Raw genomic sequence first — 26,431 nt, forward strand, 5'->3', positions numbered from 1 at the left:
TGACCAATTAAAGTCTGTTTATTTGTTTGTAATGAGACAAAACACTACAATCTGTTCAACACTGGGCTGGACACTGCAGTGATTGGGGGCAGGGAGGGAGGGGGCAGGGCAAGGCCTCTGAGCTCAATTATGAAAGTCCAAGGCAAAACCTTCCAGAAGACTCTGCCCTTACCCCTCGGGGCAGAAATAAAAATCATACAATCACCGTTGGTTCAGATTAGAGAGGACACTAAACTGGGCCTCAGCATGAAGCCAAGGTCAGTGCACAGGCGGGGATCTCACCCCGAGAGGCACCACCAGTCACGAGGTGGGGAGGGGGGAGAGCGTGTCTCCTGCCCACGGCTTCTCCTCGTCTCGAGGATCCCTCTCTCCTACCCTCATGAGTGGAGGTGGCCCCAGACTGTGCAGTTCTGAGGGAAGGAAGCGTGACTGCCCCGGAGGCCCCCCCGGTCTGGCTGTTCCTCCTTCTCCTCTCAGGCCGGCGCGCTGTGGCCACGCCGGGCCTGGCCCTGCTACCCCCTCTCCTCTGGAGAGGAGCTTTGGGGAGCAAGAAGCTTTGGGGAATGGGGGTGAGAGTGACGCCAGAAGCAAGTGATGTTTGCGCGCACCTCCTGGCGCTGATAGCCTCTCCTGTCGCTGCCCCCAGGGGCTGAGGGACCACAAGGCACACGACAACCCCCAGCCCCGAAGGCCAGGTCCCTTTCGACAGACATCCTTTCGGAGCTGCAGCTGGTGGACTTGGGGGACTGGGGAGAAGACCCCCAGGAACCTCCCTGGCACCTGTCCTCAGCCCAGCTCCCTGGGGCAGCCCTGTGCCCTCCGCAACAGTATGAAGCCCCCCGCAGGATGCTGCCAGAGGGCCCGACCTCCCAGCTGAGCAGTGGGGAATTGTTGCATTATCTGACCTCTCCTGTCAGGGTCTGAGCCCCAGAGCTCTGTGCCTGGGGGAAAAGCCTCCCTGGTCCCGCCCACCGTGAACCAGCCCTCCATGGACAGGCAGGGGCTGCTCCCCGTACCCCGGGCTTCTGGGAGCCGGTGTTGGACAAGGGTCTGGCACTCCCTTTATCTCACGCCCTCGTTGTTCTGAGGCTCCTCTGTCTTCAGGGTCAAGTCTGTCCACAACACTTGGGTTCCTGCCGTCCATTAGTTCATTCCGGCTCTGGAGGAAGGAACTGGAAGGAATGGGCATCGGAGGGGAAGGGAGCAGCGGAAGGAACAGACCACAGTGGATGCTGCCGCACCTCACCTGGCCAGCGGGGCCGGTGCACGCTCATGGGGGCAGGACCAGGACAGAGGCAGAGGTGGCGGTTTCCACAGGTTACCAGAAAAGAAAGGAGGACTGGAAAAGCCTGTGGAAAAGAAGAGGGGAGCTGGGGTGAAGGCCTCCAGGGAGAGGGCCTGCTCAAGCCTGCACTGCCCCGGCCTGGGGCTCCCAGGTGCCCTTGGTCCCTGCACAGATCAGGGCACCGATGAGGATTCAGCCTAGGTGGCCACGGCCCATGTGAATTGGCCCAAACCACCCAACTGCCCTGGGCTGTGTCTGTGGAAAGGGGTGGGTCTTGGGAGTCCCCATGACTCCTGGCTCTGTGGTCGGAGAGGCCAGCTCTCCTTAGCACATATGGCACTCAGGAGTGGCCGTGTATGAGCAAAGCCCTGGTCACGAGGCCCCGCCACCAGGTCCTGTTAGCACGGGCCTGGAAGCACGGCCATGACACTGAAACACTGGATGCTCCTCAGAAGGGGAGCTGAGTGGTTGGGGGAGGGGTAGGAGGGGCCTGATCTGGTACCTTTTTAATTATTGGAACCACATGAACACATTCTCTTTTTGTAATCGGAGCTCAGAAGTGAAAAGACAGAAGTCCTGGCCAAGGGCTCAAGGACCCTGCTTTCCTTCCTGAAGTTTCTGAAAGTCAGTCAGACTACTTCAGCTCTTGCCACTACTCCCCAACATCCCTGTGCAGCAGGCGCCCACTCAGGCCCTTCTGTTTTTGTTGTGGAAAGAGCCACGGGCTTAATGTCCTGGCACCGCCATCCCCCCATCCCACCGGGTTCGGCTCCCCTGTCCCCTCCCCCCCCGCCACGTGCTCCAGCATACCTGTCCAAGACCAGGCATGCCCCACGACGCTCTGCTCCGAGCCCGCGTAGCACCGGGCCTGCAGCTGGGGCAGGCCGACGGGCCCGGCGAGCGGCCACCAGCTCTGTTGCAGAGGACGGAAGTCGGACGGCCAGGAAGGCGGGTTCTGCGGGGTGCCGAAGGGTGGGGCCTGGCGGAGGCCGCCCAGCCGGCGTCACATGGTCCGGCTATACTCGAGGCCACCCTTGGTGGAGATGCTGGACCACGGCAGGAAGCTGCAGAGCAGGCTGTGGGCCTGGCGGTAGAGCCTGTGCGGGATGGAGCAGGGGCTGAGGTTCGCTAGAGCGGAGCCCAGGTGCTGAATGTAGTCCGTGCGGCTCTGTTAAGGAATATCGGCTCGCCCTGTGTGCCCACGCACCCCTGGCGGCACGGTCAGCAGGCCCACGCGGTAAGCCGCAGGCCTGCACGCAGACGCCGCCATTCAGGAAGGAGGCCAAAAGCCCGCTAAGCCTCTGTAGGGTGCTGGAAAGCCTCGTGAGCCGGAGGGGCTCCACCGTGCAAAGAAATAAAGGGTGGCACTGGGTCGGAGAGCACCTCCTGGGTGAGCAGAGCTCAGGCACGTGGGAAGGGACGGGGCGCCAGGGGGAGAGGTCCGGCAGGAGAGTGAGTGTCCCAACTTGACCCCGTACTCAGGCATCGGAACGGCAGGGCCCTGGGACAAGGAAGGGGTCACGGTGCCGACCTCCCGGACAGCTGCAAGAGGCCCACGTGCACATGCACGGGGAGCCTGCAGGCCAGGCTTCTCCCTCCTGTTTATGTCCCCATAAAACGGATAAACCCTAGCCTCGCTCGCCTCATCAGCTTCTTGCTGGCTCACCCTCACACAGAGCATTCTGGAGCCACATCCTGAACTATTAGGAAGCCTCCTGGCCTCCCAACTGCCCATTCTGCCCAGAGTAGGGCGAAAGAGGAGGGAGCGGCGTGTGGGGGGTGAGAGGGGACACAGCTCTGGGTGACACGCCTCAGGAAAGGGAGGTCTGAACCCCAGGGCTGCAAACAGCCAGCAATTCTTTTCACCTTGCTTGTTTCCTCCCCTGACTGACGGCACACGGGCCGGGCCCCCTGACGGCAGGGGACCCACTGTTGTGTTGACAGCTGTGTGCATCTCCTGTGCACCTGGAAAAGGAGGCTCCTAATCGGTATCTGTTGGAAGCATGGATCGTTGGCCAAGGGGGTTAAAACCCACACCTCGTGACGGGTGAAGTCTGAGAAACACTTGAGTACAACCAGATCTAGCCACAGCACGTCCTGTGAGCTTGGCCTCCTGAGTCATGCATGGGAAGGCAACAGCGGCTCCATCTGGTGCACGGGCCCTGGCCCTGCGAGCCACCCTTGTGGCTAGGAAGCCATATCCCTCACCCCTGAGAAGTAAAGGATATAGGATTGTCCAGGGAGGGTGGCCACCATTGATGTAGAGGACGTAGGTGAAGCCATCTTTGAGGACCCCTCGGATGGAGTAGTAATAGGGGAGATAGTGATGCTGCTTAAAGTCTCTGTTTTCGTAGAAGTTTATTGCTGTGTTGTTGGTGGTGAGGACGTGCAGGTAGATGGCTTTGCAGTGGTCCTGGGCGGTGGTTGATATGTGATCCTTTAAGCTCTCGAGTAAGAGGGAACCTGCAGAAGGGACGACAGTCACGCACAGCAGGGCAGGCAGGGAGCAGGAGGCAGATGAGGAAGCGAGACTGCCAGAGATCTCTACAGATCTACAGAGATCTCTGCCATCGTATCACAGATGGAACTCCCGCAACCGCTCCGTCAAAGCCCCTAGAATGCCACGGCCAGATGGGGTTCGTTAGCGGCAGACCATCAGGCATCCGGAACTGCAGATGGGGGTCAGGCAGTTCCCTCAGTGGGGCTGGGCCCATGGCGGAGACTCACTAACCTTCCAGACATCACCAAGTGCGAACCTGAGTGAAGGGAAAAGGTAGAACGGACAGGCCTGAGTCACAAAGGGAGACTGCTGCCTGCGGGCTTGGGGCAGAGCAGGGGCTTGGAGCGGCACCTGGGGCACAGCCCCCTGCACATGACGGGCATCTGGCACGTGGCAGCTAGGACTGGCTGTCAATCGTTTTCTACTCTTAATCAGCAACACCTCATGACCTGACATAAACTGTGTGTGTGGTGACCCATTCCCCGACGAGGACATCTGGGAGTGTTGTGAATCTGATCATTTGGGGGGCGCCTGATGGCTCAGTCGGTTGAGCTTCTGACTTGGGCTCAGGTCATGATCTCGCGGTTCCTGAGTTTGAGCCCCGCATCAGGCTCTGCGCTGACATCGCACAGCTTGCTTGGGATTCTCTCTCCCTCTCTCTGCTGCCACCCCCCACCCCCGCAGGCTCTGTCCCTCTCTCAAAATAAATAAACTTTTAAAAAAAGGTCATATTTGGGAATGAAGGCATCACCCAGACGGCCTTTGCTGTTTGCACCTGGCAACTGGGTGCTAGAAGCAGGGGTCGAAGGCCAATGGGGTGGAGGGAGGTGGGGCCGGGGACCTGCTGGGAGGGGTGGGAGGCTGGAAGTCCACGCAGGACAGGGGGAAGAGCGGGACGAGGGACATTTACAGGCACGTCACCAGCGCATGGGACGTGACTGGACACGGTGGCTGGAGCACACGCCAAACACCGTGAGCACGGCTGTGCCTTACCGATGCCGTGCTTCCTGAACTCCTTGACCACTCCCAGACTCAGAATGTATGCGACCTGTGTGTCAACAGAGAAGTTGGAGGCTAGAATATCTCCATCCTGAAGAAAAAGTCAGAAAGAAAATCAGGTTAACGGCTGAGGGGCCTGGTCCTGGTGCTGGCACATCCCACGGGCCGACTCTCCCGCCACAACCCCTGTGGGGGTGCTGGGGTAGGAGGGGACAGAGCAAAGATGATGGACAGGCTCCCCCCCCCACACACACACACACAGAGACAAGAGGGTGCGAGGCTTTGCGGCGCAAATGGCTAAACTGAGGACACACACAAAAAGCCGCTCCTCTCGGGGACGTGTGGGGGTGGCAGGACCATAGGGTGTGAGGTTACAGCGGTAACAAGGGAACAACTGCGCAGTGTGGGCACGTACTGGGCACTTGGGACAAGACAGCTGGATGAGGTCTGAAAAGGTTTGTCTCAAGGACCTTACACTGCCACCAGGTGGTCTCTGAGTAAAGGCGGTGGGGGCTCGAGTGCCCCCCCCCAGCACCCCGTGCGGCCCACACCGGGCAGAGTGACATGGCAGGCCAACCCATGCGTGCTCCTTGGTTCCGGGGATGGCATTTGGAGCCAGGAGAGTCATGAATCCGGCCGCCGTGCAAGACGAACCGGAAGCAAAAAGCCCAGGAGGAAGCTGGGATAGAAAGTCACTCCTAACAGAAACTACCTTTGCCACAATCTAGTCACAAGCAAGATGGGGTCCGCTCGAGTGGGTCGGGTCTGTAAAAGGGAGCTGTCCCTCTTCTACTTTTAAAGAAGTAACCGAAGCTGAACAGGCAGAACCAATGCAGGTTGTGAGCGGGTTCCTTCCTGTCCTTGGAGTAAATACCCATGTGGGAAACACAGCTCAGTCGCTAAGATGACCAAAATCATTAGGCACAATCTTGATCCAACGTGACGACGTGCAACAACGTATTTGTGGCTGTGGCCTCGCACTGTGCGTTCAGAGCAGAGCTTGTGGACACGGGGCCCACAGACCCTCCAGTTCTCAGATCGGGGAGGGGTCTGTGAATCCGGATGAAAGGAAATTCTCCATGTTCCCTAACCTCTTACTGGAACTGACCGTGTCCTTCAACCAACCACAGCAGAGGTGGCAGTTCCATGCCACTGCTGCCAGTACAAGTCACAGATCTTTCCAGAGCCCCTGACAACTCCGGGGATTCTCAGGGCATCACTTACACCCGCCCCCACTTTGAAATGACAGTTGTTAGGAGGCCTGCGGTAGGTCCTTCATTTAACGCGTGGGTAACGGTGCCACGTACACCCCCGAGGCTCATACTCGGTCTGGGCTCCCGGGAGAAAGGGCCACAGAGCAGGGCGCGTGCTTCGGTCACCACCCCCAGCAGGCCCGGCCGGCGACGGGGACCACCAGCTCCTCACCACACATACTCACCTCCTTGTGTATCTTGGTCCTACTTTTTATTTCAGCTACTATCATTCCCACGATGGCGCCCCGGTAGGTGGCGGCGAGGGAAAAGAACTTCTTATTGGAGGTGATATCACGATACCATGAGTCTGGGTACCTGAGGGGGGAGGACAAGGTCAGGTGAACACGCTGATGCTGGGCTTCTGGCTGCAGAACCACGGGGCACCGGGGGCCGCTCTGCCCACTGCTCCATGACTGAGAAGGAGTCTGTCTGTCCACCACTCCGTCTACACCAAATGGTCTTCTTAAAGCAGGAATCTGTCTAGACGGCACTGGGGATTTCTGATGGGAAAAATGATTTTTCTATCCTCACGTAAGAGAGGAGAGGAAAAAAACTCCCAATGACGTTCTCTCCACGAGAGCATGACGTGCAGGGGCAGCTGGAAGAGATGACCCTCAGACACTTGGGTCATTTCCGAGAATTCTACGAGACCCCTTCAAGACTGGGGGTGTGGGCCAAGTTCACAGCCAAGTGCATCTGGGTTCACGGCACCTCCCAGGTAGCGATGGGGACGAGCCCTCAAGGGCAGAGTGTGGCCAGGGTTGCCGGGGGCTGTTCACAAGACTCCCCGCCCGGGGGAGCAGGAAAGAGAACATTTTGTGCAAAGGCCCTGGGAGCAGTAATGAAAAAGCAGACTCAGCCACAGCCAGGAGACACAGTCGGGAGGGCTGATGGGGGTGTACATTCGTTTTTTAACTCGGGACAGACAACAGGTAACACTGAGACGCCTTTCTTGAGACCCAGAGCTGGAAAAGGGTGCCCTACCCTCGCGGCGACATAGCAGAGAGGCCACTGACCACCCACTGGCACATTCGATGGGACCTGAGCATCGCCCACACCCCTCCCCTGGTCCTCCCCGCACCGTCATCTTCTGACCCCAGAGCGCTCGGCTGGTGTGGCAGCCGGGACACGGAGCTGCCACCACCACGCAGCCCATGGGACTGCAGCTCGCTTCACCGTCATTGGAACCTGGGGCCTCAGGCACAGGAAGCTGTGAGGAGAGTCAGAGGCTCCAGCCCAGCACGGCTCCACCTGGTGCAGGGTCTGACCCACGCAGGGGACCGCGGGGTGAAAGGACGGCACCCCCGGTGACCCCTGAAGCCGCTGCGCCCACACCCCGAGAAGGCTGACGCTTGCCCTTCCCCTCCCTCTGCGCGCGCGCGCGGCCGGGGACACAACCCATCAGAGGGCAGGACTCATGGAAATGCAAGATCTAATTCGTTTTTAATTTTTAAAAGTTTTTTTTTTTTTTTTAAATGATAAATCCTTGCGATGAGAACTGAGGATTTGCTGTCGGCACAGCTCCCCGCACAGTGCTCGCTGCGAGTTCACCCCTGGCACTTACCCAGCTCCCAGCCGGGAGGCTGTAACATACGAAGTTGCACCTATCTCCCCCACCGCAACCGCCGCACGAGCAGTTAGAGGAGGACAGACAGACGGACAGACGAAGCTGCAGCTGCAACCGCCGCCCCACAAACCACCGACAACACCCCGTGACGCGCTGTATGACCTCGCAGGCTTTTATCGTGCACAGGTCTTTAAAGAGCAGCAGAGGGGCGCCTGGGTGGCGCAGTCGGTCAAGCGTCCGACTTCAGCCAGGTCACGATCTCGCGGTCCGTGAGTTCGAGCCCCGCGTCAGGCTCTGGGCCGATGGCTCGGAGCCTGGAGCCTGTTTCCGATTCTGTGTCTCCCTCTCTCTCTGCCCCTCCCCCGTTCACGCTCTGTCTCTCTCTGTCCCAAAAATAAATAAAAAACGTTGAAAAAAAAATTAAAAAAAAATAAATAAAAACAACAACTAAATGGGGTGCCTGGGTGGCGCAGTCGGTTAAGCGTCCGACTTCAGCCAGGTCACGATCTCGCGGTCCGTGAGTTCGAGCCCCGCGTCGGGCTCTGGGCTGATGGCTCGGAGCCTGGAGCCTGTTTCCGATTCTGTGTCTCCCTCTCTCTCTGCCCCTCCCCCGTTCATGCTCTGTCTCTCTCTGTCCCAAAAATAAATAAAAAGCGTTGAAAAAAAAAAAAATTTAAAGAGCAGCAGGATGGGCACAGGGCTGTCTCCTACTCTACTTTTCTCATCTGCCGGCTCATTTGAAAAACAAACACAGAAAAACCCCTCATCGACCAACATACCTCTTCTCTTCCACAGGGTTTTCCCTGGCTGAATACTACAGTACTTGCAGGCCCAGAGCCCGACGTGTGCAACCGAGGCCTCACGTTACACTTAAGCTGCTTCTCCGTCTTCTGAATCGTCACCGGCACTGCGCTCGGCAGCTTTTCGGCTAAAGATTCTCCGTAAAGCCCAGGGCGGAACTCTCCGCACGAGGGACACGGTGAGGTGGAGGGAGCCCGATGGCGGGCAGGGACCGAGGCCTAGCGACAGGCAACGTGACCCCGGGCCGCCACGGCGCTGCCGGGCCGTCCTGGCTTTCGCAGCAAGTCTTCGTGCGCGTCCCCCTGCCCGCTCCCCACCCCGACCCTCTGCGGCGGGGGGCGGCCGGCGCCGCTCGACTTACTCGATGGGGAACCAGTCGCCGCACAGGTGCTTCACGGTGTCTATGTCATCGTGGCAGAGGAGGCGCAGGCTGACCTCGCTGAGGGCGCTGGACGGCACCACCTCTGTCATTCACACCTGCAGGGCGGGAGGCAGCGTCAGGAGGGCGGCCGCACCCCTTCACCGGCCGGCCCCACCTGTCACCTGTGAGGCAGCAAGACGGGAAAACTAGTCTCATCCCCCGTGGGCGGACGTCTCCTCGTCACCGCACCGAGCGTTTCTGTCCCTCACGACGGTCCCAGCACAGGTGCCACTTGCCCCCAGACTGCAGACCAGGACCCGGAGCGCCCACACCTGCCTGCTTCTCCCTGGTTCCTCTTGCCTGTCGCCACCCACCCCCCCACCCCCCCACCCGCAACCCCAGCCAGCCGTTGCTGAGTCTCTACCACGGAGAGCTCAGGGGCTCACACCCGACTTCTCCTGCCCCTGGCCCCCTCTGGGGCTGCATGGCTAGGTTTCCAGGGGAAGTGGCGCTTGCTGGCTGAGCTGTTCCCCTCCCCCCCGCCGACAAAGACTGGGCAGGAAGAGAGCCCGTGAGACAGGCTGAAGTTCAGATCAGGGGTCATGAGTTGCTAACAACTCTTTTTATTTTTGTAAGTGTTTTATTTAAGAAAGTTTTAAGTTTATTTTGAGGGACAGCTCATGTTCCCGAGCAGGGGAGGGACAGAGAGAAAGGGAGAAAGAGAATCCCGAGTAGGCTCCACACTATCAGCACAGAGCCTGACGCAGGGATCCATCTCAGGACCTGTGAGATCATGACCTGAGCCGAAATCAAGAGTCAGACACTTAACCGACTGAGCCATCGAGGTCACCCAGGTGCCCCTATTTATTTTACAAAGGATCTTCCCTTCCTATTAAAAAAAAAATTGTTTTATAAGTAACCTCCACACCCAATGTGACGCCTGAACTCACCACCCTGTGATTAAGACCTGAGCTGAGATCAAGAGTCAGATGCTTAACTGACTGAGCTACCCAGGCGCCTTTAAAAAAAATTTTTTTTTTAAGTAATCTCCACACCCAACATGGCCCTTGAACTCACAACCCCGAGATGAAGAGTCACATGTGCTCCACTGACTGAGCCAGCCTGGCGCCTTGCGAACAACCCTTTTAAAAGACCAGGAAAGGGGCACCTGGGTGGCTCAGTCAGTTGAGTGTCTGACTTCGGCTCAGGTCATGATCTTACAGTCCCTGAGTTGGAGCCCCGCGTCGGGCTCTGTGCTGACAGCTCGGAGGCTGGAGCCTGCTTCGGATTGTGTGTCTCCCTCTCTCTGCCCCTCCTCCGCTCATACTCTGTCTCACTCTGTCTCTCTCTCTCAAAAATAAATAAAACAGTAAAAAAAATTTTCTTAAGTCAGGAAAGTACGTTCAGTCCAGGCTGCTGATGGAGCGGCCTCTTTGTGTCAATTAACGGAAGGGAGGCAGGAAGGCTGGATTCTGACAAAGCGCCTGCATCTCCAGGATTTGCTGACCCCCGGAAAAAGCCTAACCTGCCAACCCAGGTCCAGCAGCCCCACGTGCCCCCAGTGACAGAGCCTGCCCTGTAACCACGAGGTAGAATACACTGACCACTCAGGGTTCTGCCCAAAACGCTGGGCCTGAACTCAGCACACAGGCTTCAGTTTAACGGCACCACGACAGCCAACAAACACGGAATGTGGGGCATCTTACAAGACAACTGGCCTGGTCTCTTCCAGAGATCAGTGTTGTGGAGAGAGAGAGAGAGGGAGAGGGAGGGAGGGATAGGGAGGGAGGGAGGAAGGGAAAGAGAAAGAAAGAAAGAAAGAAAGAAAGAAAGAAAGGAAGGAAGGAAGGAAGGAAGGAAGGAAGGAAGGAAGGAAGGAAGAAGGAACGAACGAAAGTAGACTAAAAAAGACAAGGAGACCCACTACCAAATGCAACGTGTAAACCCCCACTGGGAAAAAAGAACAAACCAAAAGTAACCTGGGAAAATATAAACAGGGGCTGGAGAGCAGACAGTATTGCGAAGCTGCTACTGGCTGTCCCGGACATGAAAGGGCGTAACTACGTAGGAAGTCTTGGGAGATGCGCACTGAAATACGCTGGACAGAGGCATCGTGGGGTGTGAAATGAACTTTAAGTGGTTCGAGAGACTTCATTACTCAGGAGGCAAACATGGACACGGTGCTAGGAACCACGGGACACGGGTGGCAGATAAGAGACAGTGTGGGAACTTACGGCCCACACATTCCGTTTCTCGACGTGTTCCAACTTTTTCATAATAAATGTTGGGGGACGGGACCCCGGAGAGGACTGTCATTCCCTACTGGCCCCAACTGACTCTAGCAACCGTTCTGTGAGTGTGCACCCAGACAGTCCTGGTGAGGCTCAAAGGTCTCGGGGACCCGGAAGTTCAGCCCTCGCCACTCAGCCAGCCCAAGTGAGGGCCTGTGACAATGCTTCAAGGTCACCTGCTCCTGTTGCCCTGACATTGTTAGGGCCCGGTTCCCATGAGACTTCAGGCATTCCTGTGTGGGTCTCCGGGAAGGACATGTCCTAGTGTGCCAGCTGCCAGGGCTGATTTCCACTGCCAGGCTTGACCACTGGGATGGTGGGGGCGCCGCTCACCCTCTAAGCCCCGGACACATAACCCCAGCACGCTCTGCTCAGCAACACGTGCCCCTCTGAAGGCCGGTCATGGGACCAGGTGCTGCTAAATAGGCCAAGCGCCAGCCAAGGGCTGGTTGAGGGCAGGAGCCCCTCCGGCTGGGAACGGCAGGGGCTGTGGGGTGGTCTGCAGGGCTGCAGGAGGCAGGGGTACTGTGGCCACACTGGGTTCCAACTTTCCAGCACACGCCAAACTCCCAGGGGTGGGGACCACGCCACCCGACGTGTCCCTCTAGGAGCACTGGCTCGAGTTGAAATGAGAGGGGACTTGCTCTCTCCTCCTCCCTCCGTGTCTTCAACCAGTGCCTGCACACTGCCCGTGTGGGGTCTGCAGGGTGGGGACCCCTCCTGTGGCCCTCCCGGCAGCACCAGGTGCCCTGACGCAGGGATCTGAGGGGGACGGAATGGGACACCCCCTGGGACAAGGAACGGGTTTGTCCCTGCTTGAGGCCTGGTGGACCCCGATAGGTCGTGGGTCAGGCAACAGTCACGGTAGCACCTGCACCTTAGAAACTGGCGTCTACGGCAGGAGCCCTGCTGGAGACCTGTCACTCAGAAGGGGACAGAGCTGGTCCCTGGATACAAGAGCTTGACAAAGCCCCCAAGAGCTAAGCTGACCCAGAAAAAACCCTCCTTCCGGGCAGGGCACAGACAGCCATTTGTGCTGACATAACAAGGGACACGAACCGTCACCACAGTTAACTTGGGAGGCCTGCTGGGACGAGGCAGCCCCATCTGTGGGTCGGCATGTATCTGAGTTCTCAGAACCAAACACAAAACGAAACCCAAGCACGGGGCGCCCGGACGCCTGGCTGGTTCAGCCGGTAAAGCACACTACCCTTGATCTCAGGGTTGTGAGTTCAAGCCCCACACTGGGCATGGAGCCTACTTAAAACAAAACAAACAAAAAAAAACACAAACCAATAGAGCAACCAAGCAACAAAAAATATCACCAGACTAAGCAAATCTGACCTTCCCACACTGCTTGCTTTTTTTCTTTCTTGGAATGCGCCTTCAGAAACAAAACTCTGTCCAGCCTGATCTCTGGGTCAACAACAGATCCACTGTTTGTTTGGTTCCTAAACAGTGGGGCTGTTCCAGTGCTCCGCTCGTCCGTGGCCGTCCGCTCCAACCCGTCCTCAATGGTATCCAGGATGCGGCCTGTGGCCCAGAACGTTCCAGTGTGACACTAGGAACCTCATGCCTCTCAACTGGCCAGCTACCTCTTGGGAAATGGACCGGTTAACCGAAAGTGTCAAATCCTGAGTTTTATGAGTCATCCCCGTCCAAAATATAGACTAGCGGTCACTGGATAGGCTGTGGTTCCCCAGTCATCCCAAGCAAAGGGCCATTTTGTCCCAAAGAAACTGAGTGTACGGGCTTGAGGGGTCCGCCCACCAACGGCAGGATGGACCCCCGCAGTCACAGTCGGGTACAAACTGCCACTCCCCTGCAGGTTTCTGTACAACCCGCAAAGCAAGGGTAACTCTCCCTTGTCCCACAAAAGGATGGATTCGGACATTGAGCCTGGACTTGTCTCTGGCTTGGCCTTAGCCAGCCAGTCTGAGTTGCCTCTAAAATAGAAAGGGTGAGGCCCCAGAGGGCAGTGCTGCCGCTGGAACGAGCTGCTGACGCCAACGGGCTGGGAGCTGAAGAGGAAGAGCCCATTAATGTGGGCTGCTGGTGACCACCAGCCGCTAACTAGCACCGTCTGGCCGGTCCAGAGACATTCCCTTGAACTTTATTGAACATCGATCCTGGTTCAGGGCTGGAGGCACCACACCAGTTCAGGCTCACCTGAACTGGAAAGAGGCTTTCACCTGCTGACCCCCCCATTCCCCTTAGCTGGATTCTGAATCCACGCAGTATACCTGTGACACTTAATTTTTTTTTAATGTTTTATGTTTGTTTATTTTTGAGAGAGAGAAGGGGGGAGGGGCAGAGAGAGAGAGAGAGAGAGACGCAGAAACTTAAGCAGGCTCCAGGTTCCGAGCTGTCAGCACAGAGCCTGACACAGGGCTCTAAACCACAAACCGTGAGATCACGACCTGAGCCGAAGTTGGACACTTAACCAACTGAGCCACCCAGGTGCCCCTACCTCTGACACTTTAAAAAAAAAAAATTCTTGGGGCGCCTGGGTGGCGCAGTCGGTTAAGCATCCGACTTCAGCCAGGTCACGATCTCGCGGTCCATGAGTTTGAGCCCCGCGTCAGGCTCTGGGCTGATGGCTCGGAGCCTGGAGCCTGCTTCCGATTCTGTGTCTCCCTCTCTCTCTGCCCCTCCCCCGTTCATGCTCTGTCTCTCTCTGTCCCAAAAATAAATAAAAAACGTTGAAAAAAAAAAAATTAAAAAAAAAAAAAACTCTCCGGCACAACACACAACACACACACACACACACACACACACACAAAGTCTCTAAAACAACAACTGAAGGTGCCATTAACCTTGTAAGGTATAAGAATAGTGTTGTACAGAAAATGTCTATATTCATGTTTTAAGTTTTTTAAATATTTATTTTTGAGAAAGAAAGAGACAGAATACAGTGGGGGAGGGGCAGAGAGAGACACACACACACAGAATCCGAAGCAGGCTCTAGGCTCTGAGCTGTCAGCACAGAGCCCGACACGGGGCTCGAACTCACGGATTGTGAGATCATGACCTCCCGAGAATATCCATATTCTTTAAGAGATGCATACTGGATACGCAGAGGCAAAACGACAGACTATCCTGTAACTTAATTTAGTTGGAGCAAAGTTAGGGTTAGGGCTAAATGTTAGTAACCGTCCAATTGGATGAGAGTACACGAAGGGACTGTTTGAAAATATTCCTAATCGAGTAAACGACTTTCCCACAGAGGCGGAGTGTCAGATATAGATGGCAGGTGTGCCAGGCGACGGATTTAAACGCCTCTGGCACCTGGAAAAGCAGCACCACACCCCGCAGGGACGCCCGCTGCCTCTGTGCACCTCCTCCCCCGAAGAGCGAGTTCTCTCAAACCAGGGCTGGTTCACTGACCCACACTCTGGATCCCAGGTGGGTGTGGCGGCCGGTCCAGGGGGTTATGGGCTCAGTGAATACTGCCGAGGACCCGAGTTAAGCAGCCCTCAAACTCCTCTGATGTTTTAAAGAGCGACAGGACACTCACCATGTAGTCCTAGGACACAGGGCACTGTTTTAGGAGCTGGCTTGAAGCTGCCCAAGATGCTATGCATGTGCCACAGGGTCAGTTCAGGGCAACTCCTTCCCCTTCCGGCCAAGAAAACTGGGAAGTGCAGGAAGCCCCGGCCCAAACCCGGAGCCTCTGAGTCACAGGTCAACAGCCCCACATCATCCAAGGCCAACGACAAGCCTTGTCCCTCAGTGCAGTCTTTCCAGAGAAGGCTCCTGAGACGAGGGGCACCCCCCTCTCCCTGCTGCAACAATCTCAGGGGAAAATCCCGGTGGACAAACCCCAACACGTCACCAGCTGCCAATCCAAGTGGCCAAACAGGATGATCTATAAATATCAACACCCCAACAAGGACACAATTCCTCCCCTAAATTGAGCAAAGGAGGGAGGGTGAGTGGGAGTCCAGTACGGACTCACCGAAAACAGCCCTAAAGTGGAAGCAACCCAAACATCTGTCAATGGATGACCACATCAATAAAATGCGGTCTGTCCACATGCTGGACATTTATACTGACCCCGGCTACGACAGGGATGAACACTGAAGACATGATGCTGAGCAGAAGCCAGACACAAAAGGCCACCTAGCTTAGGATTCTAGTTCCAAGAAATGTCTAGAACAGGCAAATCCAGAGACGGGAAGTAGAAGTGTGGTTGCAGAGGCTGGCAGCACTGGAGGGTGGCGGCTACGGGGATGCGATTTCTTTCGGGAGCGGTGAAAATGTCCTGAAGCCGAACGTGGTGACGGATACACGGCTCTGTGAGCGCACTGTAGACACTGAACGGCACTCTCGCGGCAGGTGGAGTGGACAGCATGCGGAGGAGATCGCAATCAAGCTGTTCACAACAAAACCGAACTAATCCTGACAGGGAATGCTAGAGTCTTTCTGAAGGCAGTCACAGGAGATTCTGGAGACCATCAGAAGCTTTGCAGCCCGCAAGTCAAACTGCAGGGACCCACACCAGTGCCCACTGGAGGGGGCGAGGGAGGACCCAGACCTTGCCACCGTCTGTGCCCGCCCGGTAGGGTGGGGGCCCCTGGGAAGACAAAGCTGAAGACCAGGGAGCCCGGCAGGAGATACAGACTGAGAGACGGGGAAGAGCTGCCAGTGCGCCAAGGCCAACCTGGTGGCTTACCCCCGATTTGGGCCGATCCTAATTAGTTCACACTGGAAGGAAAAAAAGTCGGTCATTGTGCAAGAAGCGATCACAGGAAGCTACTGGGTCTCAGCCAAGAATATCTGTGCCGTCTGTGAGTTTTCACAGGGTAGCAGCTTAAATGCTTTTGAGAAAGGAAACATCACACGCACACCCCATCCCACCCCCCAGTGAGAAATCAACACAAACCACAAATCACCAGATGAATCTAAAAATCAACCTTCAGCTCCAACATTTGGCCTGTGCCAGGAAAGTTCACGTCCTCCTCTTTCCAGGAACAGCTCTCTAGACAGTTCATCTGGTGCTGGATGGGCTTGAGCCAGCCCGAAACGGGGTGCCGTGACTGCCTGCCCTCATTGCCCTTGGCAGAGGCCCAGGGATCTTACTGGCCGTGCCCCACTGTGCTCTTGGTCCCCGGCAAACGTGCTCTGAGCTCCCACGGAAAGGAGGTGCGGGACAGGACGCAGTCGGCACACTCCCACCAGACCCTCCAGCACAGCGAACGGAATGAGCGGAGCAAGGGCAGCCAGCAGCCGGCGATCAGGGTCCGGATGGCCACAGCCAGGAAGCCAGGCCTCGACTTGTCAGGTTGCCTGAGGCTGGGGACCTGGGAGGCTGGGGGCGGGGCACTTCCTGAGGGGACAGGATGTGGTCTTTCTAGGTGGCGGTGGTGGTTACACACACAGATGCGCGTACATACACACACGCTGAAACTCATCAGGTGCATTCTGTCGTGTGTGTACTGAACTTCGATAGAACTGATTTTATTTTATTTATTTATTTATTTATTTATTAAAAAAATTTTTTTTAATGTTTATTTATTTTTGAGACAGAGACAGAGCATGAGCAGGGAAGGGGCAGAGAGAGAGGGAGACACAGAATGTGAAGCAGGCTCCAAGCTCTGAGCTGTCAGCACAGAGCCCGACGCGGGGCTCGAACTCGCGAACCATGAGATCATGACGTCCGAAGTCGGACGCTTAACCGACCGAGCCACCCAGGCGCCCCCAATAGAACTGATTTTAAAAGATTTTTTAAAAAACCCCTACCGTGAGGCCTGATAGCAAAGGATGACATCCACAATACACGAACATCTCTCATATCCTGGGATTTGTCAATCTTTCCCTAGTACCCTTGGGACAAGGCTCTTGACCAAAGTGGCAGGATTTGTTCCCAGTCTGACTTTCAAGAAAACCACTGGGCTCCAAGATACACACCGATTTGTGGATTCTCATGTCCCTGTTAAAAGTACTTCCATGTTTTCATAAGCCTTCATCTAAAAATAGAAAGTCACTTTCAACTAGGGGAAAATGCAGCATTTATAGTGCCTAGTGTGTCCCAGCCCAACTGACAGCGGGTGGAGAAAAGGACAGGAAGGCAGCGAAAGGGAGAACGTGGCTCACGGTTGTCGGACAGGAAGGAAGGGAGTCGGAGGACAAGCGTAGAGATGGCAGCGGTGCATGCGAGATGCCGGGGTGGCAAGTGGGTGATTCACAGACAGAGAGCAGGACAGGGAACCCACCTCTGGCACCTGAAGGAACCCCCACTTATTCTTCCAGAACCTTCCACCATGCGCCAGTCTCCTATTGCTATGGGCTCCTCTTGGGGCTTATGGAGCAAGGATCCTGGTGATTCACTAGAGAACAGGGGCCCACGGCTGAAGCCAGAGCAGAGGCCCCCGAATCGGGCCTCCATCTAAGCCCTGGGATGCTGGTGGATGTGACACTGAAGCCGCAGACACAAAGGCCACATTTCAGCACGTCTCCCTACAAGACATAGGCACATCTACACTACAACAGCAGGGACCCCTTATGCAAGGAACCCAAAGTTCGCTTGGATCGTGAAGCTAAAACATGAAGCTGCGAAGGTCCAGGCTTGTGTGACGATTCTTGCCTAGGTTTCCGGGGTCTGCATTCTGCCCCTGACCTCTGGGGGGCAGGGTGGCTGAGTGAAGCAACTCAAGGAGGGACAGAAACCAGATTCTCCAAGAAGCAAATGAAGGGCCTGCCTGCTCACCTGCTCTGTCCTTTCTCGGTCCCCGACCACATCCTCAGGAGGCTGTCTGCAAACCCTGTCCTCCTTCTCTGCTGAAACGACCTCCCTGGTCCCTGTACGAAAGGACACTTTTCCCTGAGGACTCCCAGGTTGTAGGAGAGGGTGGTGTCTGGACACCTGGGCACCGCCTCTGAGTGCTCAGCCAGAGGGACAGAGTGAAAGTGGAGGAAAGGCCACCAAGATGTCCCCAACGTCCGCCGGGGCACTTTCCATCTCCCTTCCACTGCCAAGTGCTGGGAACTCAGAACCTGCGGGCTGAGAACGAACTGTTCCACTTCCCAGACGGGTTCCAGGCCATCACGAGGTTCACAGGGCACTCCACTCCCGCTCCAGGCAAGGAGGCCAGGACAACCCTGTTTCTGGATGCCCCTTGCCTCGTGCCCCAATGCCCCAGGTCCACAGGACTTCTGCCTTCTTCAGAGGCACTGCCTCTTGGTCTCACACAAGCCACATTCAACTTGTAAAAACCACCCCATTCTCTTAATGCCTTGGCAGGTACTCTGGCCTCTCCCCTTGCCCTTAGCCGGGTATTCGGGCCAGCCATGACCACACTGCACCCATTAGCACTCCTAGAACCTTCCCTTCCTTCTCTTCTTTTACTCCCACTGGTTCAAAAGGGTCCTTCCTCCTTGCCGAGGCTAGACCACCCTCCACTTATGCTCCGGATGCTATGCCCTGTGCTCTCAGACCCTGCAAGGAGGCTGGGGTCACTGTGACCCCAAGACAGCTGTCCTGTATGTGCCTCTGCTTTCTTACCTGCAGCTGCGAAGATGAAATGAGACGGCCCCTTCCCAAGGGCCACCCCACATTCCCGTCCCTGGCCCAGCTCCACATCCCCTCCTGCCCCGCCCACCCACCCCCTACTCTGGGGACTGTGTGTACCTGCTCTTGGACAGGCCTTCCTGCCACCAGCTTCCCTTCAACATAACCCGCGCCGCCACCTTCCTGCTTTATTCCTGACCGTCTCGGGCCGGCTTCTACCCCAGCACACGCGCACAGGGCACCGGCAGCTCCCCCTCTCTGGAAGCCAGCAGCCTCCTCGAGAATCTCCTCTCTAAACCCTCTAAAGCTCACGACTTGGTCCATCCCTTTTCTGAACCCTCAGTCCGCCACCCACGACGGAGTACCACCATGGCCTTTCCTGGAACTCCAGGCGTCTTCTCAAGTGAGGCTCGAGGGAAGATTAGCACAAGCTCGCCCACAGCGCGAGCGTTAGACACAGGGCCCTCAGGAATGTGAAATTCTGCAGACGCCAGGGTTATAGGCTTGAAAAACCCAACAGTAATGAGCTAACCTCTCGCCTTTAGGATGGGTAGGGGGACGGAAACTAAGACAGGGATGGATTCAGGACCCTGCCTTGCAGCACAGCAGTAAAATGGGCTACAGGGTTCAAAGGAGCCCCAAGGGGCAAAGGGAGCACGCTTCACAGCCCAGCTGTTCACACGGGCAGCTGCTCCGGCAGGCTGGGCTCCTCCCAAAACCTCAGTGCAGGAGCAACGTGAATAATTTACAAGGGGACGCAAACAGGCAGCTGGCGTTCCGGTTCCAAACAGCCGCCCTCTGAGAACCCACCTCCTCACGCTGAGGGGAGCCCACAACTCTCACACACAATTTTCTCCAAACGCAAAGTCACGATACTGGAGGATTCCACTTGCAGGACATTCTAAAACCAGCTAAAGGGATCGATGGTGACAGAAATCAGAAAGTGGATGCGATGGGGGAACTGAGAAGGGGCAGAAGGCAACTAGCTGGGGGGATGGTGATGTTCTGTGCCTCCTTCCACTACGTCAAACACATGGCTCTGCTTAAGATCTGGGCAGGGGGTGGGGCGCGTGGGTGGCTCAGTCGGTTAAGCATCCGACTTCGGCTCAGGTCACAATCTCACGGTTCCTGAGTTCGAGCCCCACATCGGGCTGTGTGCTGACAGCTGGGAGCCTAGAGTCTGCCTTGGATTCTGTGTCTCCCTCTCTCTCTCTGCCCCTCCCCTGCTTGCATGTGCACGCTCTCTCTCAAAAATAAACATTAAAAAAAAAAAAAAAAAGATCTGGGCAGGGGGCTACACATTAATTATAAGCTAGTGGTAAACATTACAGTCAGGTGCCAAGTTCTCAGCCAGGGGCCAGAGAACTTGGGGTACAGGCACTTGACAGCTGGGACCTCCTCCAGATTCTCAAGGATGAGAAAGCAAAGACAAAAGCCTCTGTCAAGTTCAGAGGACCTGTTGCATTTTGGAGCTTTGCTCTTTAGTTTTACTTTGTGCCTCAAGACGACATAGATCTTATTTTGTCTTAAATTTATTTTTCCATTTTGTTTTCCCTCATGTCCAGATGTGGAGGGCATACGCTCAGACCACCCGAGCCCCTTGGGAAGGCTACGTCGCTCAAGACAGTCGGAGAGAACCCTCTGGCTGTTCCAAGGGCCTGCATCACAGCAGTCAGGCCAGCGAACTTCCACAAAGGTGGCAGACAGGCAGCCAAAGGACTATTTGCCTTTTGTGTCCCTACTTGGTCAGTGTCAAATCCGGAGAACAAAAGCCCAGATCTAGGGTGAGACAATGATGAAGAGGAAGATGAGACAAGACTATGAGCTGGGAGAAAAGGGGACACTGGAACAGGGGGCCAGAGATGTGGAGCCATGAGCAGACCCCATGGTCGCCTCACGGGAAAGCTCCAGATGTGTTTCATCTTCCCAGAACAGAAAATGAGCGTGGAGATGAGCCTCTGCTGCCAGCTCGTACGTTCTCCAAGACCGAGCTCAAGGCTGGAGACAGCAGGCCCAAAGGATGGCCTGGTAAAGAAGCGCTTTTGCCCCGAGGCTTTTTCAGCTGGGATCACGGTAAGAGGCCGCCTGACAAGGTGCACCCAGAGTGTAATTCCCAGTTCTGATCCAGTGAGTGGTCAACTAGTTTGGTTTAACAACAAAAACACCTGTAAATACCACATTTGGGGGGAGAGGGGAAATCAAAGGGTAACGTATTTAAGAATGTATTTAATCTACGTTCTTTTTTTTTTTTTTTAAGTTCACTGATTTTGAGAGAGACAGAGCATGAGCGGGGGGCGGGGGAGAGCGGGGGAGAGCGGGGGCAGAGAGAGAGACAGGGGAAAAAGAATCGCAAGCAGGCTCAGTGCTGTCTGCGCAGAGCCTGACACGGGGCTTGAACTCACAAAACTGAGATCGTAACCTGAGCCAAAATCAAGAGTCAGATGCTTAATGGACTGAGCCACCCAGACGCCCCCTAATCTGCATTCTTGACTATCACCCAAGACTGGACCCTGTCTAGGGCTCAAACCCAACCAAGAGTGTTTGTTCTCCCACAGGCCACCAGCAATTCTCAATTCTCAGCACTGCCAGGGGCAGTGGTGACACAGACCCAGGTGGTAGCTATTCACTCTGAAAGGAAAAAGTACTCCAATGGGGGAGTCGGGTATCAGTAACCCTGCCCGCCCCCCTCCCCACTGCCCCCAGCAAGCCAGGCCTCCCTGCCTTCCTTCAGCATTTCCACCTCTGCTGGGTTTTGTTGTTGCATGGGGGTTTTTAATCTCCGCTTCTCTGGCTTTGAGTCTAGGATCCTCCAGAATCAAAGAGACGTTAAGTATGAAAGTGGGTCAAATTTGGTATAAGTTAACACTTGATCATGAGGTTAACTTATTATTTTTTAAAAGTAATTCGACCTCCTGTCAGCATTTGCCTCTGGAATTATGGCAGACGTCTGTGTTCCACATCACTCATTTCTGCATTACTTGAGCTTTTTTTTTTTTTTTTTTTTTAATGAGCTTGAACTATTTTTATTTTCAGAAAAAAAACAACTGTCAGATGGTATGTGAAAATCATGAATACGCTTTTATTAAAATTATCTCAGGGGCTTTTTTTTAATTAGCAACAACTGGGAAGTTTTACAGTGTCTCTTCAAATTATAAGGTGAATGGTTACCCATTTTGCTCCAAAATACTATCTCTTACTGCCAACTTTTAAACCCTAGACCCTCGAAAGAGCAGGGCATTTTGTGCACCGATACCAAGAACAAATGTTCTAAACACACACTCAAAGCTGTAATGGAGCAGAGAAGGTAGTTGTGGATGAGGATGCCGAACAGAATTATAAACATATTTTAAAAAGTACACCTGTAATTATTGAAAAACAATTTTAGTGGCTATATAAAATCCAAATAAAAAAATTATAAGTTTTAGATGACCATTTTTTAAAAAGGTTAAAAAAAGAAAAAAAAAAAAAAACATTCCCCGAGCACTGACTGGCTGGCTCAGTCAGTGGAGTGTGCAGCTCTTGATCTCAGGGTCATGAGTTCGAATCCCACGTTGGGCATGGAGCTTACTTAAAATGAAAATAAAAAAATAAAAACATTCCCCTTTTCTTGAGGGAAGGAAATGCTCTTATAAACCTTTTTGTTTTACTAAGAACACACGTTCACAGTAAAGAAATTCACGTGCCATGTAAAGCACAACTAAGAATCCCCTATATACCCCATGGTTTCTGGTGTTTCCTACAAGATAATGATTCTCCCCCTCCCCCCAACGGAAAGGGCTTGGCTGGTAAGGGACCAAGGGGCCTTTTGGGGCCCTATGTACACAGGTACATTTATGCCGTGACCATTTATCAAGCAGTGTGCTTTTCTGCAGACACACATCAACGAAGGTGTTAAAAATGGGAGGCCAGAGGAGAAACCAAGCACTGTAATGTGAAACTAAGAATAGAACCGGCAGGGGCTCTCTGACCAGCAAGCCCTGCCGAAGAGTTCAAAGAAAGTCAGGAGTGGCTCCAAAAAGAAACAAGTCTGAAAGAAGTATCCAACAGCCCTCCCATGAACACAACAGAAAAGATGTAAATACTGCTGCATTAACATTTTCCAGCTTTCTTTCGAGTACCTAAAGGACAATTACCCACAGGCTATTTTATATAATGAAACTGCTTTCTTTTTGGTTCTTTTCAAGATGGGCTCAAATTTCAATATGCTGCTGCCCAAATAGATCACGTTTCAGGAATTCAGGAAATAAAAAAGAGGGACAGGATTTGATTTTTAACAACAGTAACTATTCGACAAGAAATAGAACCGGTGTAACGTGGTTTGTTGCAGATGACAAAATACTTTTCTCTGGTCTTCCTGTGAAAGCAGAGGGAACAAAGACTTCCTCAGACCGCTGTACTGTGTCCCCTTCCACAACCACCTCCTCTGCTTCTCTACAACTGTGAATCTGTGTTTACAAGGTTCATTTCTCGCATCAGTACACAAAATGCCACACTATTCTGAGGCCACGGGGTTAAAAGCTGGCACTAAGAGTCCATTTTGGGGCAAAATGGGTAATCATTCTTACAAGTTGAAGAGACATTTAAAAGTCTCTGCGCTGTCACATTCACAGGTGGCTCCCCCCCCCCTCCCCCCCACCGGCCACATGGGCCCTGCCGAGCTGGAAGTCAGTCTCAGGTGAAGACATGAGGAATCTGAGATGCTGACAGGATGCAACCAGGGAACTGGCCCCCACTCGCTGTTACTCCTTCTCTACCTGACCATCTATCTCAGCTCAGTTCTGTGGCCACCTCGGGTGACTGTGCACGCCGGCCAGCCTTTTCGGCACGCAGGCTCCATCGGGCACCGGTTCGATGGTTGACTTGGACCCCAAACCACTTCATGCAGAAAGCCCTGCCTCCGTGTTCACACTTCCTTCCTATCATTCCACAAGCACTGAGCAGACGCCTTAAGGTCCATACCAGAATGCTAACTACCGTATGCTCACTGGGGTTCCCAATGCATGGGTCTCTCTCTTCAATCAGCAGTGTGAGATAGCTGGGCTTCAGCTAATCCTGAACTGGCCTGCCAGCCAGCTCCTATCAAAAGTCACGCTAATAAAGGATGAGATTTAGGGAAGGAGGCCCGATCCTGGCATTATCAAAGACACTTACAGACATTTGCTGGGGGGAAAAAAAAATCAGCATTTAAGCTTAGCCAGAAAGAAGTCCAGCATCAGCATCACTTTGCAGATTGAAAGCAACGCGCACGGACGTAAGCAAGACCAGCTTTGACACAGAGTCGATCGTCCAAGCTCACTTTCTGCAAACAAGGGATGGACATCAAAAAATCTCGAGGGCTTTGTGGATTCCTTCTAGAAACAGATGTCGAGGGAAGATAGTGGAGATAAAATGTAAACAAGGAGCCACCACTTCAGAGAAGACATTGCCTCGGAGGAGCCAGCTTTCTATCCAGGTAGGAGAACTGTCACCAAGAGCTGAGACCTCTGGGCTATCTCAGCACTGCAAAGGCACGTGCCACCCTAAATGCAGAGCTCTGAGGACTCTGAGCTGTGTCACCAGCAGCGGCTGCACCGTCAGCGTTCTGGGTCCCTCTAAACACACCTCAGGGTGCCAGAAACCAAAATGCTGTTAATGGTACACTGAGGCTCAGGCAGTCTCAGGGCCGAGTCCCCAGGGAGCAGTGAGAGCATCACCTCGTAGGTATCTTTTATCTCTCAAATCTCCTAGCATCCAGGAATTTTTTTACATCCCAGCCGAAGGCACGCTGTCGCTAAGTAACTTCAGGTCAGATCTGAAGTTTGCGAGTGGGTCTGGATGACGTAAACAGGTGACAAAGTCACCGCAACTTATAACCAGAAGAGGTAAAAGCTACAAACAGACCTTTTAAAAACGCGTCAGTACTTTTTAGCAGTGCCTGGGTGGCTCAGTCAGTTCAACATCCGACTCTTGATTTCGGCTCAGGTCAGGATCCCAGGGTTGTGGGATCAGACTCTGTGTCAGGCTCCGTACTGAGTGTGAAGCCTGCTTGGGATTTTCTCTCTGTCTGTCCCTCTGTCCTTCTGCCCCTCTCCCCGCTCATGTGCTCTCTCTCAAAAATAAATACACTTAAAACAAAACATGTCTACACTTTTTATTCTGGCCTGTTAACACTACACCACGCCTAGGCTTAGTTTTGTACAAGTTTTAACAGTCTACATAGAATCCCAGGGTGTCTGCAAGCTCAGGGGGATGGAGTTGTAGCAAACTATGGCCCGACGAGGAGGCCGCTCAGGCACGCTGCATTTTCAAGGGCCGATCTGCACACTGATTCTACACAAAATCCCTAAACAAGGTGAGCGAAGACCTATGTGCACTGCCATGACTGATCTGTCCATCTGGAAAGATGACCCTTGAGTTTCGCCACCTGTGAATTTCGTCTAGTGTGTAGTCCCTTCTCTTCTAAACTTAAAGCAATTCAGAGACTTTCATGAGAGAATATGTTTTTGCTCCAGCCCCTTTTAGTTCAACGTTGCTCAGAACTCCCCTTCTTCATGCCTCACGGGGCAAACAAATAACTTCTCACACTTATCTCTACATCACGAGATGCCACAGGGATTGTGGTATTTCTGTAGATGACCCGGAGTCACAGAACTTTCCTGGATCAGTTAATCATTAACTAGAAGTTTTCTGCCTTCAGCCCTCTGGTGAGACTTCTGCAACCAGCAATGTTCTCTCCAGTTCTGAGGCTCCAATTAACCACCACCTGGGGACACAGGGAGCTAGTGTGTGGGGCTGCTATCCTTCCGTCAGGACCACTGACTAACAAAATCTTATGGCTCAGGACTTGGCAGAATTTAACAGATCGATGAAGCCGCCAATGCCCACGTTTATTGCAGAGTAACTCCAGGTCCTGGGCTCTGTCACCCGCGGGGCACACAGATACGTGTGTGCTGTCAGTGGTCCAGAGAAGGCTCACAGCCTCCCTCACAATTTTCCCACCGGGCCACATCACAGGGGCTACAGACCCCCACCCTTCCTTGAGAAGTGCCCGATCTGGCGGAGAAGGTCGGAGCTGTCCTACGATCTGCGTGCCGGTCTGTAAACTACCAGAAACGAAAGAAATTGATTTGTCTTAAAAACAAAAGGTACAGCCGAGGACGAGAGAGTCGGGAGATGAGGAAGACAGAGCCCCAGGCTGTCAAGAGTTCACAGGAGGGCAAACAAGTCAGCAAAAAACTACAATCCGTGCAACAAGTACCAAAGCGAAGGTAGGGCAGGCCAGGCGGCGGCAAACCGCCGAACTGTGAAAAGGCCAGGCCCTTCACCAGGAGGGAGACCCGGCGGGTCCGCCCTCTGGTCCCAAATTTCCCCCACGAACTCGTCCGGGGCCCTGGCCCGGAGGCGTCCCGGGAAGGGGTGCTGGGGGCACGCGGGGAAGCGCGCCGGGGACTCTACAGGCCCTCTTTACCCCGGGCCGGCGCGAGCCCCGCGGGCCCCTCGGCACCGCGCGGACACGCCTGGGCACCCAGCGGTGTGGGCCGCGCGCGCCCCGGCCGTCCCACGCCCCGCCACAGCCGACTCGCGTCCCCACCTCCCCCACCCGGCTCCCCAACTCCCCCGCCCGCCCGGTGCGCGCTGCCCCTTCCTCCCTCACGACCGCAGTCCCCGGCCGGGCCCAGCGCTCCCACCGCAGACCCGAGCCGGGGGACCTCACCTCTGGCAGGAGCCGGCGGCAGCGGACGCCGTCGTGGGGCTCAGCGCATCCTGGGGTCACCGGCAGCCGAAAAGGGAGGCCGCGCGAAGCCCGCAACGAGTTATGTAACCGGCAGGGGCCGCAAGCCCGGACGGAGGCGGCGGCCCGCGGCACTTCCGCCTCCCGCGCCCG

The 26,431-nt window shown here is 54.8% G+C and overlaps 1 protein-coding gene across 4 annotated transcripts; it reads right to left on the bottom strand.

Annotated features, from left to right (window-relative positions):
* Nucleotides 1-26,410, bottom strand: NAA60 (N-alpha-acetyltransferase 60, NatF catalytic subunit). 4 transcript variants are annotated; one of them, XR_009256764.1, is made up of 7 exons: nucleotides 26,261-26,408; nucleotides 8,767-8,882; nucleotides 6,223-6,352; nucleotides 4,779-4,875; nucleotides 2,096-3,748; nucleotides 1,247-1,349; nucleotides 1-1,159 (listed from the first exon to the last, which is right to left on the bottom strand). XR_009256764.1 is itself a non-coding variant. In XM_058711388.1 (6 exons), exons 2-6 carry the CDS (start codon nucleotides 8,874-8,876, stop codon nucleotides 1,149-1,151), a joined length of 825 nt encoding a protein of 274 aa, XP_058567371.1. In that variant the 5' UTR covers nucleotides 8,877-8,882; nucleotides 26,261-26,410; the 3' UTR covers nucleotides 1-1,148. The 4 variants fall into 4 exon arrangements, 1 of the variants encoding a protein (XP_058567371.1); XR_009256762.1 differs by having other exon boundaries at nucleotides 1-1,349; XR_009256763.1 differs by having other exon boundaries at nucleotides 1-1,349; nucleotides 8,767-8,948; nucleotides 26,261-26,403.
* Between the last annotated feature and the right edge of the window lie 21 nt (nucleotides 26,411-26,431).

The sequence above is a fragment of the Neofelis nebulosa genome, chromosome 18, assembly GCF_028018385.1.
Source record: "Neofelis nebulosa isolate mNeoNeb1 chromosome 18, mNeoNeb1.pri, whole genome shotgun sequence".
Lineage (NCBI taxonomy): Eukaryota > Metazoa > Chordata > Mammalia > Carnivora > Felidae > Neofelis > Neofelis nebulosa.